The sequence below is a fragment of the Scyliorhinus torazame genome, chromosome 22, assembly GCF_047496885.1.
Source record: "Scyliorhinus torazame isolate Kashiwa2021f chromosome 22, sScyTor2.1, whole genome shotgun sequence".
Lineage (NCBI taxonomy): Eukaryota > Metazoa > Chordata > Chondrichthyes > Carcharhiniformes > Scyliorhinidae > Scyliorhinus > Scyliorhinus torazame.
Window position 1 is genome coordinate 93,840,619 of NC_092728.1, and position 17,755 is coordinate 93,858,373.

General features: G+C 42.9%; 1 protein-coding gene across 9 annotated transcripts in view; it reads left to right on the plus strand.

Moving 5' to 3' along the window:
- Window positions 1–17,755, plus strand: part of LOC140399227 (rap guanine nucleotide exchange factor 1-like) — a 208,737-nt gene that overhangs the window by 69,250 nt on the left and 121,732 nt on the right. For all 9 annotated transcript variants that reach the window (XM_072488612.1, XM_072488614.1, XM_072488615.1 and 6 more), the window contains exons 2-3: window positions 6,820–6,962; window positions 14,904–15,082. In XM_072488612.1, the coding sequence (XP_072344713.1) occupies window positions 6,820–6,962; window positions 14,904–15,082 (322 nt within the window). The remainder of the gene's footprint in view (window positions 1–6,819; window positions 6,963–14,903; window positions 15,083–17,755) is intronic.

The window sequence follows — 17,755 nt, forward strand, 5'->3', positions numbered from 1 at the left end:
AAAAGCAGATAACCTTGCCAAAAAAAACCCCATCTCCAGTCTAGAAGGAACAAGTAACTTAAAAAAAAAAAAAAGCTCAGCCAATGACCTCGGGTATTTAAAAATAATATCTAACTTCACTTGTGCCGCAACTCCGGGTCAAGTGGAGTTGGAATTGACCATGCACTAGCCCAGCGTGTTGTGGAGATTCCCTTCCAAGCCCCACACATCCTGACTTGTAAATATATCACTGTTCCTTCACTGTCACTGGATCAAAATCCTCAAATTCCCTAACTAATAGCACTGTGGGTGTACCTACACCTTGGGGACTGCAGCAATTTAAGAAGGCGACTCACTACCACTATTTGAAGGGCAACTAGGAATGGGCAATAAATGCTATTTTAGATGGTTCCAACTGTTATAAGCAGGATAGTTACCCAAGAAAAGTTAGAATTAGAAGCAATTTTAATTCTTGGGTAACTAGAGTACACACTCTCCCCTCCCCGCAAGTACCCCTCGCCCTGACTACCGACCTGATCCCTCTACTAATCCCTAACCCTCCCACTAACGTACCTACCTATCTTGCACAAATTCTCCGTGCCTTCTTAAAGTGGCTGGGACCTTTAAACGTACCTGCTTGACTACAGAAAAGAGGCCCAACTTGTTTCATTTTCCTGATAACTATAATCCCTCCATTCTGGTACTGTCCTAATATATTGTTTCACCACCTCTGCTGCCTCTGTATCCTTTTTGAAATATGGGGACCAGAATTGCTCAGCGTATTCTGAATACTGTCTAACCAGTAATGTATGCAAGTTTAACATATATCTTCTGTGTTTTTCAATTGTATCCCTCTAGAAATGAACCCCAGTACTTTTAATGGCTTTATTAAGCTGCATCACTCTCTTGTGCTTTGTGAATTTGTATTGTTAGATCCCTCTGCTCTTTTTTTTTTTTTGTTAAACTCATTTTATGCAAACTTGTATCAAAGTAGGTTACAGCAAATAAACACCCCGGGAAACGTTCTTCCCAACAATCAACTATACAGTTTGTACAGATTTTCCTCCTTTTTCACCCCCCCCCCCCCCCCCCCCCCCCCCCCGGCGATGAACAGCTCCTCAAACACGGTCACAAACATCCCCCACCTTTTCTCGAACTCCCCTGCTGAGCCCCTTAACTCATACTTTATCTACTCTAACCGCAGGAAGTCGTACAGGTCACCCAATCATGCTGCTACCCCCGGTGGCGATGCCGACCGCCACTCCAGCAAAATTCGTCGCCGTGCAATCATAGAGGCGAAGGCCATGACATCGGCATTCCTCCTCTCCATGAGCTCCGACTTCTCTGAAACCCCAAATATCGCCACCAAAGGGTCCAGGTCCACCTCCTCCTCCACTATCCTGGCTAAGACCGCGAACACACCCGCCCAGAATCTTCCCAATTTTTCACAACCCAAAACATGTGCGCATGATTCGCTGGCCCCCGCCCACACCCCTCACACTCATCTGCCACTCCCTGAAAGAACCCACTCATTCTCGCCCGAGTCATATGTACCCTGTGCACCACCTTGTACTGTATCAGGCTCATCTTTGCACAAGAGGAGGTCCCGTTTACCCTTCGCAGTGCCTCACTCCATACTCCCCAATTGATCTCCGTTCCCAACTCTGCTTCCATTTCTCCTTGATCTTCACCACCCGCTCCCCTCCCTGCTCCCCCAGCAATATATATATCCCCAATTCTTCCCCCTCCTTCCACATCCGGAAGCAGCAGTCGCCCCAGCTGGCCCCCCGGCTCAAACCCATGATTCTCGCACAGCGGCATTAGCCCCTATATCCCTTCCACCCTAAAATGTCTCCTCAGCTGATTCCATATCTTCACCGTGGACTGCGCCACTGGGTTCCCTGAATACCTACTCTGAGCCATTGGCAATGCTGCTGTCACCATAGCCCTCAAACTAGACCCCTTACAAGATTTCTCCTCCATCCTAACCCACTCTACCCCTTCTCCTTCCCACCACCGCCGCACCTTGTCCACATTCGCCGCCCAATAATAATGAAGCAAGTTTGGCAACGCCAGACCACCTTGCTGCCTCTGTAGCAGGGTCCTCGGCACCTTCCCCGCCCATTCAAAGTCATAAATAATTGTGTCCACTTTCCGAAAAAAGGCCTTTGATATTAAGATCGGGAGAGCCTGAAAGATAAACAAGAACCCTGGCAGAATATTCATTTTCACCACTTGGACCATCCCTGCCAACGTTAAGTGCAGTATATCCCACCTCTTAAGTTCCTCCCTGGCCTCCTCTACCAGCTTTGTTAAGTTCCACTTATGGAGCCCCGTCCATTCCCTCGCTACCTGAACCCCCAAGTACCTAAACCTATCCCTCGCTACCGTAAATCGCATCCACCCCTAAATTAGCCCGCTGTGCCAGCTCATTCACCAGGTGATCCCTCTGCTCTCCCACCCCATTTACACACTTAATTTCAAACGAGTATGCCCTCTGACTTCCTACTAAAATGTATTACCTCACACATATCTAGAGGTTCACTGGCCATGTACAGGCCCATTCTGCAAGTTTGTAATGTGGAGAAACATTGTATCATGCTATTCTTGGTCCCATTGTTTAAAAAGACTGATTTGCATTTGGTACCTTTCAACCTTTAGTGCCCCGCTACTTTGCAACCAATGTAGTACGATTGAAGTGTAAGAAATATGGCAGCCGAGTAAGTTGCACAGAGTAAGCTCCTAAAGAGTAAGCACCAATAGAATAATGACCAGATAATCTTTTTTTATGTATTAGGGATAATTAATGGACAGGTGATTGGGAATAACTTTCCCTGCTCTTTTTTTAAATGATGCTATGTGATCTTTCACATCTACCCCAGAGCTGTTGGGGCTTTGGGTTAATATCTCAAAGTGACAGTGCAGCAGTCCCTCAGGACTACATGGAGTGTCAGACTTGAACCCACAGCGTACTGATTCTGATGTTTGGATGCCACCCACTAAGAAAAAATAAAAACACAATTCAGAAGACCTGAAGGAGAAACAGGTTGTATTTCAGTTTAATGTTATTTTAGGATCAGAAACCCAATCTGACTGCAACAGCAGAAAATAATATGATTACCTCCACCACTGAAGGTGGGTGGAATAATGTTGTCGCCAGACTAACAATTTATCTCAAAAGTTTACGGACAGACTTCAATGTAACTTAGACTAGAGATGGGGTATGGTCCAAGGAAAAACAGATTAGTTTTTGGCGATGTGGATCCAAATCCTGATCCTAGAATTGATTTTTAAAAACCTGTTAATTTTTGGGGGTAGGGTAAAATGACTTTATTTTTAAAAGAATGTTGTGGGCTGCTTTCTTTAGAATGTTTTAAAATATTTGTGAATTTTTAGATGTTGTGGAGCGTGTCACAGCTGTCAGTCTAAGCAGAGTATTCAGAGCAGATTGTTGGGTGTGGATTGATCTAAAGCCTCCACAGTGAGATGGAAGCTCTTTGTTTCATTTTTCAGTTTTGTAGTTGTAGACTAGTCGAGGAAGAGCTGTGTAATTATAATGACACGATGGATACGATTTAACAGGACAAGTTCTAAATGCTGTAGCGAGCAAGGTTTCCCGCGAGCTCCTTGACGGCCGTGTTGGCGAGCTCCTGACTGCTATCAAACGGCACAGTCATTTTTTGGGTCCTTGTGAATTCATTTCTAGGCGAGCTCACACTTCAAATTATTTTCATCGCAAGGTAGCTGAGCTCGCTGCACAAATCTGCTCCGAGATTGGGCCATCGTTTTGAAAGGGAGCCCTGATCTCTAAGTGAGATTGTGGGTGTCCCCCCCCCCCCCATGGGAAATATCGACCTCCCCCCCACACACATGGGCAATACCCCACAGCCCCCCAGGTGAGCACACCCCACTATGGGGTCACTGAGGCTCCCCCTTTTCAGTTCTTCCCACAACCCCTTTCAGGGGCCTCCTCCTCCTGGAACCTCCACACTTCACCCCCTCCTGCCTCCCAACCTTCCAGAGGCCCTTCATAACTGCCCTTCAACCCCCTCCCCCATCTCCATACCCCTCTCATCCCTCCTTTCATAGGCATCGCTTCCCTCATGCCCTGACTCATGGCAGTGCCACCCTGACAACCAGGCACCTGTGCACTGCCATCCTGGCAATGCTGCTGCCAGCCTGACAGTGCCAAGGAGCCAACCAGGCAGTGCTAGGGGAGACCCAGAGTGCCACCCTGCCCCTTACCAGCCAGGAACCTCCAACAGCCTGGGAAACCTACGGGTTCTGTTCCCCTGTTCCTCGTTTCTGTGGACTCGCACTAATCGTCGTTCGTGGCACCTCTCGCTGGCGAGCCAATTAGATCCCAGGCGGCCTTTGGATACGCCGACAATCTCGCTAATGAGATGGATATTGACCTTGTTTAGGATTATTGGTCTCTCGCCGCATCTAGGCAAGTTCTAGAATCCACCAACGGGAGCGATCCGGTTCGATCACAAACCACTTGGCGCCCGGCAAGGTTCCTGTTTTAGGCCGTTCCCGCGATCTAACCAGATCTCTCAGATTCTCACCTGGCGCAGTGAGGCTGTTAAATCGCGCCCCATGTAGCCGAGGTGCACGCTCTACTGAATGGTTTCTTCACTTGTTGCAATTAGTCTTTGTTCTTGATGTTGATCAAAACTTCAGAGCTATAAGGACATTTTGTCACTACTGTTGTTTACCTGTTTTGGAATGATGTGTCCCTGTATAAGGACTCGTGGCTGAAACTAGACTAGATAATTGTAATTATTTCTTGAGTTATCTGGGTATGAGATGAAAATGGTGTTAACTCTTAAGATCTTATGTAAAGTGTTTGGACACTAACACTCGGTGGAAGAGAATTGTACAGTCTGCATTACAAGATGGCTGATATGTGTAATACATGGTGACTCGGGGCCAGCATTCTGAAATTGACTTGAGGGCCCATTATTCTGGGTCATATGGGCAAAATGCTGTTCTGCAACTTGAGCAATAGTTGTCTTGAGTGGTTGAAGCTACCACTGGATGCAGAGAATGAACTGCTATCATACATCGCTGATCTTGAGCGCATCGAAAACTCTGTAGACAAGGTCTCAAAAATTGTCTTGTGTATCCCCGAACAAAAATCATCAACCAGTAATGTAAAACGTTTCTGATGATTGGACAGTAAACTTTAAAACAAACTTGTAACACTGCTGGAATTTTTGATAATGGTTTCTTGCTTAGAATTAAATATTGGCTAATATCTAACCAAGTTCACCTTTGAATAGCTCAATTTCTAAATAAATTCATAAAGCTTTGAGAAGCTCCGGCATCATTACGCATAAAGAATTTAAAAATCAATTTTGTTCCGTAACTTTTTTGGGATCTCTGATGCATCGTAGGTGACTGATGCATACACCAAGCAATTTTACAATCTCACGTTTTGGACTAGCTTCAAGCCCAGTTACTTGTTTTATGCCATTACATCTCAAGACATGGTTAATAAAATATTTTTGTACAGAGGGTCAATAATTTGTTCACACATGCGGTTCACTGATCTGTTTTGTTTTGTTTGATCGTTAAGTATAATCTGGATCTTACCCTGGTACCATGGGCATTTGTATTGCTGGTGTTTCAAAGATTGGCAGGAAAAAAAATCATATGGTAGCATTTTCACTTGTGGCCAGACTAAAACTAGGGACCATAAGTTATATAATGAATTCAGGAGAAACATTGTTTTCCGAAGAGTGGTGCGAATGTGACACTTGCCAGCTCAACTCATCCTTGTGGTAGCTAGAGATAACATGCATTTGAGGGAAAACTGCATAAACATGAGAAAAGAATGGGTTATGCTGATCGGTTTTTGATGAAGTAAGGTGGGAAGAGATTCATGTGGAGCATAAACAGGCATCGATCAATTGGGACAAATGTCCTGTTTCACTGTTATATGTTCTATACAATCATATAGTCAAGTACGGACAGTTGGAGGGGAAGGAAAGTAACATCCCTCTTGTGTTACTTCCATCCAACTAATTGTGTAGAGACATTAATTATGTTGTCATTGACACTCAATATAGTGATCCAAAACATAATCTTTCCATTTTCTGACTAAAGTTTGTGAATTCTGTTTGGTGTTTAGTCAATACCTCGGAAGTAATTATGTCACAGATTGTCATGGGATAAATGACCAGTCAAATGTTTTATTTTACTTTAAATTGGTTGAGGGAGAAATGTTGGTTATTGTACTGGGCGAACTCCTCAGATAATGCTCTGCATTCTTCCCTGAAAACAATCAGACAAGATGTCATGCCCCATATGAAAGATTGCACCTTCACATCTTAACTTGCCACTGATTCGAATTATGTTGTTATCCCAAATTTGGTCTTTAACCACTCCCACCTCAAAAGGAGGTGGAAGCAGAATCTTTGAATATTTTTAAGGTAGAGATTTGATGAACGCTTGATAAGCAAAAGAGTGAAATATTATGGGGGCGAGGTGGGAACATGGAGGTTACATTCAGATCAGCCATGACCTTGTTAAATGGTGGAGCAGGCTTGATGTGTTGAGTGGACTACTCCTAGTTTGTATATAACTTGTGCATTCTCCATGGCAGTGTCTCTACAATAAGTCAACTTGTCAACCAATCAGCACTGTCTTCTCATGAAGTATAAATTGTTGTTTCCTTTACATTTGGTATTGCAAATGTCCTGAGAAGTGCAAGACAAAAAATGGCAATTTTTTTCCCCAAGTGATATTCAATTCTGTACTACCAAATAACCTTTGTTTCAATTTTTATTAAAACAGTACTCTTTTTGGTTACAATGTACTCCTTTACTCTTTCAGATTCCCAACGCTCCCACCTGACCTCGTTCACCATGAAGTTGATGGACAAATTTCATTCGCCGAAAATAAAACGAACCCCATCAAAAAAGGGAAAACCAGTGGAAATAACTATTAAAGCTAGCACAGAAAAACCTCCAACCAAGGTTAGTTCTGCAATGCTACCCATTGTGTAAGAAAAATGTAATGTGTGATGAATATAGGATTTTTAAATATAGATTGTATTATATGTATCTTTGCAATATTATTAAGAATCTCGGTTAAGGTATCCAGACTCTGTCTGCTATTGCTGCAATTAGGAGGTCGTAAAAGGTGAGGCCATGATTAATTTCAATCATTTACTTGATTAAAGAGATGCCTAATAGAACTTGATTGCTGGAGGTTAGATAATTTGAGACATTGTGTTTAGACTTTGGTAAGCAGGTCGTGCAATCTGAGTGGGTTAAATTAATCTGAGGAGCCAGGTCGGCATAATATACGTTTAGCAGTCTACTAGAAGCTTTTAAGTTGAACAGCGGTTTTGCTAAATGCTGTCAGGTTGAGCAAAAGTCTGACAAAGGCAGAAGGATTTAAAGGCTGCTCCTGAAAGGGGGGGGGGGTCTCTACTTTCCTGAAAGAAATCTATACACAAATATATAGCAAGTAACCCTGTGTTTGCTAACTTTATTTACTAGTGGCTTTTAATCTGTAATGGGTTTAGCTTAATTGGAAATAGAGAAGGTATAAGATAACGCTTCCCTTTTGTTTAGAACTGTTCAACTGTTAATTGTAGAGCTATTTTTCTGTATGTTAAAGTGGTTAATACTGTGTTAATAAAGTTTGTTTTAATACTGATGTTCTAGCGAGCTGTGTAATGAGAGAAATGGGGACGATTTTAAACTGAATAGTGGTAAAGGGGTAAAATTTGGAATGGTGTGCTAAAACAAAGCGCAGAGGCAAAGTAAGAGAAAAAGGTACTAATATTGGAAATGATAAACAGACTGTGACAGGGAAGGCCAGGAATACAAATCTAAAAGTAAATCCGATCAGGCAAGATGTTACAAAAATAATAAAAGGACAAAACTGAAGGCTCTATCTAAATAGAGCACGGTAGCATTGTGGATAGCACAATTGCTTCACAGCTCCAGGGTCCCAGGTTCGATTCCGGCTTGGGTCACTGTCTGTGCGGAGTCTGCACATCCTCCCCGTGTGTGCATGGGTTTCCTCCGGGTGCTCCGGTTTCCTCCCACAGTCCAAAGATGTGCAGGTTAGGTGGATTGGCCATGATAAATTGTCCTTAGTGTCCAAAATTGCCCTTAGTGTTGGGTGGAGTTACTGGGTTATGGGGCTAGGGTGTGGAGGTGTTGACCTTGGGTGGGGTGCTCTTTCCAAGAGCCGGTGCAGACTCGATGGGCTGAATGGCCTCCTGCACTGTAAATTCTATGATAATCTATGATAAATGCATGTAGCATTCGAAAAAAAACAGATGAACTGGAAGAGCAATTAGAAATGACTAAATACAATCTGATCACCATTTCAGAGACATGGTTACAGGATGACCTAGATTGGGACTTGAATATTGAAGTGTGCGTGACATTTAGGAAGGGCAGGAAGTTGGGAAAAGGTGGAGAGATGGCTCTGTTAATTAATGATGGACTAGCACAGTAGAGAGGGATGTGTAAGTTCAGGAAACCAAGATGGAGAAGGAGTTTGGGTTGAGATGCAAAATGATAAAGACGAGAAATCACTTGTGGGAGTGGTATGCAGGCCTCCTAATTGCAATTACACAGTAGGGCATATAGAAAGCAGATTATACTAGACCTGATATTGTGCGATGAGATAGGATTAATTGATAAGCTCATGGTGAAGGCACCCCTAGGTAGCAGTGATCATAATATGAATTGAATTTTGCATTTGAGGGCAAGAAAAATGAGTCCAAGACTATTTTAATTTTACATAAGGGTAACTATGAGGGTATGAAAGCGGGGTAACTAAAGCGAACTGGTAAATCTGGTTAAGGGATCGATCAATAGAGGTTCAGTGGCAGATATTTAAAGGGATTTTTCAGAATGCACATATTCCAATAAGAAAGACAAATTGCAAGAGGAGGGCACACCAACAATGGTTAGCGTAGAAAATATATCTGATTTAAAGAAAAAGCATATAATTTATAATTTAAAGGAGGATGGCAGGTCAGAAATTTGGAAAGGATATAAAGGACAGCAAAGAATAAACAGAAGCTTAATAAGGAGCAAAAGATTACAGTACGAGAAAGCTAGCTAGCAATATACAAGTGGATAGTATGAGTTTCTGTAGAAGAAAAACGTTAACAAAGTGGCTTTCGTCCAATAGATAGTATGTCTGAGGAATTGATAATGGAAAGCAGATGGCAGATTAATTAAGCTGGTATTTTGCACTGGTCTTCACTATGGAGGACACCAGTAACATCCCCGAAATTGTTGTAAATCGGAACGGAAGAGTGGGGGGAAAATTATAATCACCAGGGAGGTGGCATTGAGTAAATTGTTGGGGCTGTGGATGGACAAATCCTGGGTCCTGATGGACCACCTTAAGTCACTCGTGAGATAGTTTTAATTTTCCAAAATTCCCTAGATTGAGGGAAAGTTCCATTAGATTGGAAAATAGCAAATGTAATTCCTGTTAGCCTAACATCTGTCATAGGGAAAATACTAGAAGCCATTATTAAAGATGGAGGGAATTTAGGAATAAATGAAGGCAATCCGGCAGTCAACATTTTGTGAAATAATGTTTAACCAATTTATTGGAGTTCTTTTAAGGAGTCACATGTGCTGTGGATAAAGGGTAACTGGTGGATGTACTGCACTTAGATTTCCAGAAGGCATTTGATAACGTCCCACATCAAAGGTGATTGCGGAAATAAAAGCTCATGGTGTAATGGGTAACTTATTGGCATGCATTGAAGCTAATAGAGAATGAGTTTGCCTATAGTTGGCAGGATATAATGAGTGGTGTGCCACAGGGATCGGTGCTGGGGCCTCAACGTTTTACAATTTATGTAAATGACTTGACTGAAGGGACTATGGTTGCTAAATTTGTTGACGATATCAAGATACATAGAAACATACATATAAAATAGAAGCAGGAGGAGAGCATTCGGCAGTTCGAGCCTGATCCGCCATTCATTATGGTCATTGCCGATCATAAGGTTTGATCCCGCCTCCTCCCCCACCCCATATCTCTTGATCCATTCAGCCTCAAGAGCTATATCTAATTCCTTTTGAAATTACACCTGTTTTGGCCTCTGTAGTAGTGAATTCCATGGATTTACCACTCTCTGGGTGAAGAAATTTCTCCTCTCCTCCTCCTCTCAATCTTAAAAGGTTTATCCCCAAACTATGACCCCCTAGTTCTGGACTCCCCCACCATCGGGAACATTCTTTCTGAATCTATCCTGTCTAATCCCATTTGAATTTTGTAAGTTTCTGTGAGATCACCCCCCCTCTCTCTTAAACTCAAATTAATATAATCCTAACCGATTTAGTCTCTCCTCATATTACAGTCCTGCCATCAGCCTGGTAAACCTTTGCTGCACTCCCTCCATAGCAAGAACATTTTTCCTCAGATAAGAACACCAAAACTGCACACACTACTCCAGGTAGAAAAGTAAACAATGAAGAGGGCGCAAGAGACTGCAAAGGGATTTGGGTTAAGTGAGTGGGCAAAGACCTGGCAAATGTGGGAAAATGTGTGAAATTGTCCATTTTGGCAGGAAGAATAAAAACCAAAGCTTATTATCCATTTGGTGAAAACTGCAGAGGCCTGAGAGATTCAGAGGGATCTGGGTGTTTGGTGCATGAATTGCAAAAGGCTAGTATAAAGGTACATCAAGTAATTAGGAAAGCTAATAGAATATTATTGTTTATTGAATGAGGGGAATGGATTACAGAAGTAGGGAGGTTAGGTTTCAGTTGTACAGGGCACAAGTGATACCATATTGGAGTATTGTGTACAGTGTTGGTCTCCTTATTTAAGGAAAGGTGTAATGTGTTTAAGCAGTTCAGCAAAGGTTTACTAGGCAAATACCAGGAATGGACGGATTGTCTTGATGAAAGGTTGAACAGGTGTATCCACTGGAGTTTAGAAGACTGAGGCGATCTGACTGAAACCGTTAAGATTGAGGGATCTTGACGGATTGGGTATGGAGAGAATGTTTCTTCTTGTGGGAGAATCTAGAACTAGGGGTCACTGTTTTAAAAATAAGGGGTTGCTCATTTTAGATGAGGAAAATTCTTTTGAGGTTTGTGTTTTTGGAACTCCTCAAAAGACGGTAGAAGCAGAGTATTTGAATATTTTAAAAGCAAAGCTAGATCGAGCCTTGATTAACAAGGAGGTGAAAGGATGTTGTGGGGAGGCAGTAATATGGGGGCTGAGGTTGCAATCCGCCGTGATCTTCTTGCATAGTGGAGCAGGCTCAAGTGACCTGTTCCTATGTATGTATGTTTTTTGTATCTCGTCTTCTGCTTAAATGCCTTTTTGTTCTTCTAATAATTGAAGTACTGTTTTCCTGATGCATATTTGAGGAATTTAGATTGTCTGAAGGTGGTGTTTTGGGGTTTGAGACAAGTAAGCCATGGTACTGGCATCAAGAGGGCCTTCCAGTAGATCAGTAGAGGTGGTGCCCAGATTATTTTTGAGGTTCCTGCAATCACAAGCGCAAGTTTGTAATCTTCAAGCTGTGAGGTCAGAAGATTATGAACAAATACTGTTCCTAATATCTTCATTAATTTGTATCTTTGGCTGCAGATGGGCAGAACTGAGTTCATTTCTCAATTTGGATCCTCATGCATAAATCACAAGCATGAAAATTCAGCAGATAAAAGGCAAGGCGAATGGAATGTTGGACTTTATTCAAACATAATGGGGTATAAAAATAAGGAAGTCTTGCTAAAACTATATAAGGCACTAGTTAGGTCACACCTGGAATACCGTGAACCGCTTTGGTCCACCTTATCTAAGGAAAGATCTACTGACATTGGAGGCAGTCCAGGATTGATCCAGGATATGGAGGGATTTACTTATGAGGAGAGGTTTGAGTAGGTTGGCTTAAATTCATTGGAGTTTAGGAGAATGAGAGGTGACCTTATTGGGACATATAGGATTCTCTGGCTTACCAGGTTAGATGCTGAGAGTTTGTTTCCACTTGTGGGAGAGTCTAACACCAGAAGGCATAATCTCAGAGTAAGGGATCACCCATTTAAGACCGAAATGAGGAGGAATTTCTTCTCTCCGAGGGTAGTGAATCTGTGGAATTCTTTACTGCAAAGGATTGTGGAGACTGGATCATTAAGTATGTTCAATGTTCAATATCGATTTTTAATCAATAAGGTTATGGGGATAAGGCGCGTTAATGGGGTAAGGCAGAAAGTGGAGTTGAGGATTATTGTATCATGATGTCATAGAGTCATAGAATTTACATTGCAGAAGGAGGCCATACGGCCCATTGAGTCTGCACTGGCCCCTGGAAAGAGCACCCTACTTCAGCCCATGCCTCCACCCTATCCCTGTAACTCAATAACCCCACCTAACCTTTTTGGAAACTAAGGGCAATTTATCATTGCCAATCCACATAACCTGCACATCTTTGGACTGTGGGAGGAAAACTGTGCAGCCAGAGGAAACCTGTGCAGCCAGAGGAAACCTGTGCAGCCAGAGGAAACCTGTGCAGCCACGGGGAGAACGTGCAGCCACGGGGAGAACGTGCAGCCACGGGGAGAACGTGCAGACTCTGCACAGACAGTGACCCAAGCCGGGATCGAATCTGGGACCCTGGACCTGTGAAGCAACTGTGCTAACCACTGTGCTACCTACCCTGCTGTCATTGAATGGCGGAGCAGACTTGATGAGTTGAATGGCCTACTTCTGCTCCTATGTCTTGTGGTCTAAGCATTGCAGGATATACTGGTTCCAGCAATGGCTTGGGCAAACAGTGTATTTTTAGCATGGTTCAGCCTTGACTGCACCACTGATCTGTTGCAGCCTAATCGAGGCGTGGTATTGGAACTGCTCCAAAAATCTGTTTGCAATGCTAAGACTCTTCTTTCTGATTGTCTGTTAAAAATAGTTGCACAATATCTGAGGTAGTCAGTGTCCATGTACTTTCCTGTTTTTAATGTTGTACTTGATGACTCAATCTCCTGTTTCCCTTCATCGTACTATCTACAGTACTTGCCTTTCGACATTTATATGGTTGTTCTTTAGAAAGACACTTCTTGACCAACTACTTTTAACCTTCACGAGTGAGTGGCATTGGAAATTTATTTGTCTTCAATAATTATGCTAAATTCTAGGTGGCGTACAAAGTAAATCCATTGAAGCATCCTGTGTAGCCTCACGGCATTCGTATTATTTTACTAGTTTAGCATGCAGTTTCCACTCCCTCTGCCCTATTAAATCTGATTGGTTTACTGTATAACTGTTAACTGTAGACCTTGTCATGTATTGCATAAAATTAAGCCAGTTCTACAGGTAACATGAGGTGACATTTAATATGCATGAACTTTTAATGAAAGCATATTGGGGCAAGGCCAAGTAATACATTAAATGAATGCATGCAGCCAAGTTAATTTGTGCCTGAACTAGTATATGTAGTCAGAATAGCATGTGAAATGTCTGCCTGCATCAAAGACATAAGTGTAATTGTCCTGTCCACTCCAGGGATTTTAAAATGCTCCCAAAAATATTCATTTGATTTGTGTTCCAGGCATCAACCTACAACTAAATGTTAGCTTTTAACCAACTGCCAAGGCCTCACTTTAACATGCTTTGCTAAATTAATTTGTTTTCTCGTCAATTCCAATGTACTGCAACTCTGTTGTAAATTTGTTTAAAGGTTGCTTTAACATTGGACGCAATCCACTGTACTCTTTTCATCGCTCCAGATCACAGTTTTGTAGATTTCTGAATTTCAAAATTCAGTTTTATATTCCAGCATTGGGTTTCAGTTTTAAGTCATTAATGTGGGATTTTCTCCACATTTTGTCATCTCTTTGAATCTTCCAAATTTTAGAAAAGTTTATTCTGGCTTTTAGTGAATATGGTAATTCACCTTTCATGTGCTAGTTTTTTTTAGTGTAACAGCTATATCCGATTTATCTAGCTGATACCTGGGGCAGGCTATGGAACTCCTGAAAACCGCTACCTAAATTCTAAGGCAACGTTGAGCATTTCACTCGTCCCAATTGCTTCATAGACATTTTTTCTTCCAGATGACATTTTGACTCTCCTTTCATAAAGCACAAAATTGGGCCATCATCAATAATATTGTCATCCATTTCATGTTCGAATAATCTAATCTCCGATATGTAGAAAAAAACCCTCAAAGGAACATAAAAATGTAGAGAAAAGTATCAGCGACACATTTACGTCTGTGTCCCTATCCTGCTGGGGATAACCAGCCTTTAGGTTGTTAGTAAAAGCAAAGTACTGCGATGCTGGAAACTTGAAAACAGAAAATGCTGGAAAAACCCAGCAGGTTTGGCAGCATCTGTGGAGAGAGAAACAGTCAACATTTTTGAGTCCGTATGACTCCAGACTTGAAGAGAGGGCGAAATATAATGGATTTTATACTGTGGAAGGGAGTTGGAGCTGGTGGAGCAAAATAGGTCCGGGATAGTTGGGAGCCATGGATAGATGTCCATGACATCTTTGTCAACTCTCTCCTGAGCTCCCACCGATTTTGCTCCACCCTATCTCTTCAACAATATAAAATCCATCATATTTCTACCTCTCTTCAGCTCTGAAGAATTCTTATGGACTCAAAACATTAATATTGGTACTCTTTCTGCATAGGTCCTGCCAGACCTGAACTTTTCCAGCATTTTCTATTTTTATTTTATGTATTTAGTCCTGTTTGATCTGATGCAAGTGTTGTGAGCAGAGTTGAGCTTTGTGGAAAAACAGCACTTTTATGCCGAAAACGATTGAATTTTCCAACCGTTTGCCCATTTGTGTATTGCACTACATGTTAAAATCGTAGAATTAACTACATTCAAATTGATTTTTTCTTTACATTTCCAAAAATTTCTGAATTTCACATACCTGACTTTCTTTTAACTTGTTTGTTGCAGCATTCCAATCGGCTGGAGGAGTATGAAAAGGAAGTGGTGAGTGCGTTGCGGTATTTTAAAACCATTGTGGATAAAATGGTGATTGACAAAAAGGTGCTCGAGATGTTGCCGGGATCAGCCAGTAAAGTCCTGGAGGCCATCTTGCCATTAGTACAAGTGGATTCACGCATTCAACAGAGGTGAGTGAGTAAAATTCTGTGAGTCACAAGAATTCCGCTGGGTGCTTATAAGTTAATCACTGATGACTCTCAAGCTTGACCGATGTGATTTTTTTTTTGGGTTTGGGCATTGCTGACTCACAGCTCCAGGGACCCGGGTTCAATTCTGGCCTCGGGTGACTGTGTGGAGTTTGCACGTTCTCCCCGTGTCTGCGTGGGTTTCCTCCGGGTGCTTTGGTTTCCTCCCACAGTCCAAAGATGTGCAGGTTAGGTGGATTGGCCATGTTAAATTGTCCCTTCGTGTCCAAAACGTTTGATGAGGTTACTGGCATAGGGTGGAGATGTGGGCTTAAGTAGGGTACTCTTGGGCAGCACGATGGCACAGTGGTTCGCACTGCTGCCTCACGGCACCAAGGTCCCAGGTTCGATCCTGGCTCTGGGTCACTGTCCGTGTGGAGTTTGCACATTCTCCCCGTGTTTGCATGGGTTTCGCCCCACAACACACAAATGTACAGGGTAGGTGGATTGGCCACGCTCAAAATTGCCCCTTAATTGGAAGAAATGAATTGGGCACTGTAAATTTATGTTAAAAAAGAAGGGTGCTCTTTCCAAGGGCCCGTGCAGGCTCGATGGGGAGAATGGCCCCCTGCAGTGTAAATTCTATGATAATTAGGAGTGAGATCGGCACTCGTGCATAACAGACTTGACCCATAACTGAGGGCAGCTTGCCTGTTGCAAAACAAATTATTGATTATGATTGTGCCCAACCAACAAGTTGTATATCTCGCACGAAAGCACATCATGACTTGATGACAACCATGTATTTCTGGCAACATTGGATGTAACAAAGAAGAAATTAATTGACATGTATAATAGCTTGTGTAAGTAAAATCCAGATGGGATAGAGCACTCTTTCATTTAAATATCAGGATATTATGTGGTGCAGAAAATAATCAACAGGGATGTTTAAACAAAAACACATATGCTCTACGTACTCAAGCCAGTCCTCTTCACCCGCATTGAATACTTGGTGGCGGCATGTAGGGAGAAGTCGCGCAAGATAGGTCCCACCAAGGTACTTGTTATTTGGCCCTTTTTGAACGGTACTTGAAGATACAAGGTGCCTGCATCAGAAAAATGCTAAGAAAGGCTGGGAATAAGAAGCCTGGGGATGGAAATTCGTGCACAGGTTCTGAGGCTTTGCATGGCTCCTTTGTGGATGAAATGACTGTGACTGGGCCGCTCCAGGAATGGCAGACATGCTCGCCGGCATGCTATCGACGGAATTCAATAAGTAGTTTGAGAAGCAGTGGAAATCGAGGAAACCCTGAACAAACCACTGCAGGCAGTCGTCATTCGGTTTTGCAGCCTTCAGGAGAAGGAATGGTCCTGAAGTGGGCCAAGGAACACCGAGACAATAAATGGGAAAGTAACCTTGTCGGGATCTACCAAGAAGTTGGAGCTGAACTGGCAAGTAAGCAGGCGGCCTTCATCAAAGCCACAACTGCCTTATACACAAACTGAATTTGGTTTGGGGTGGTGTACGCGGCGAGGCCTTTGTAACCTATGAGCTGAATCACTCTTATTTTGATGCACCAGAGAAGGCCTTTGTTGAAAAGCATGAACTTGGCTTGAGGTTTTTTTCTTCTTCGTTCATGGGATTTGGTGCCTTGTTGGCTGAGCCAGCATTTATTGCCCATCCCTGAGGACATTGCTGTGGATCTGGAATCACACATGGGCCAACCAGATGAGGTCGGCAGATTTCCTTCCCTAAAGGGCATTGGTGAACCAGATGAATTTTTGTTTTGCGACAATCGACAATGGTTTCATGGTCACCTTTTAGACTTTAATTCCAGATTCTTCTTGAACCCAAATTTCACCATCTGCCATGGTGGGATTCAAACCCTGGTTTCCAGAGCATGACTCTGGGTCTCTGGATTATTAGTCCAATGATAATACCACTGCACCACTGTTAATGGTGCTCTGTAAGGTCTTTGATTGTTTTGGGTCAGGAAGGAATTTGGGGCATCTTGTGCATAATTGTTGCTATTTCTTTGCTTTTGGGTGGGGAGAAGGGTTAGTTCGCTGATGGTGATTACAGAGTGGGTTTGGTGGCCATCATGAGTGGCCCTTCAACCTCTACTCACTGGGCAGTTGCTTGATCCCTGTTGGTGGAAATGATTGACTCGGGGATGAGGAGTGTTGGGAGGCCCACATTTGGTTGGAATGCAAGGGGGTTTGGGGGGGGGTGAAAAGGTTGAGAGTATTTGCTCAGGAAAGAATCCAAGTTCCAGGACACACATTTGCGGGTAAGGGATCAGACCAGATTGCGGAAGAGGTGGGCGAACCACTTATTTCGATGGTGGGGTGGGGGGAGGGATTGAGAGTGAGGGGCAGAGAGACTCTCAGTTAAAGACATGACTGGGGATGTCAGTTTGCAAGAAGTCAGAGATCCAAGGTGACACCTTAATACAGCCTATGAAGCAGTGGTGTTCTGTTGGCATGGCTGGATATCTTCAGCGAGTGTCTTCAAGTGAAGCTTGAATGCATGTGCATTCCAGGACAGAGGAAAATTGGAGGGAGAGGTTGAAACCCAGGAGGTGGATCCTTCGTGAAGACATCTGAATGAAAGAGCATTTGGGAAAAGATTCCAAGGCATGTATGTCGCTAGTGGAGATGGAAAACCCTTATGTG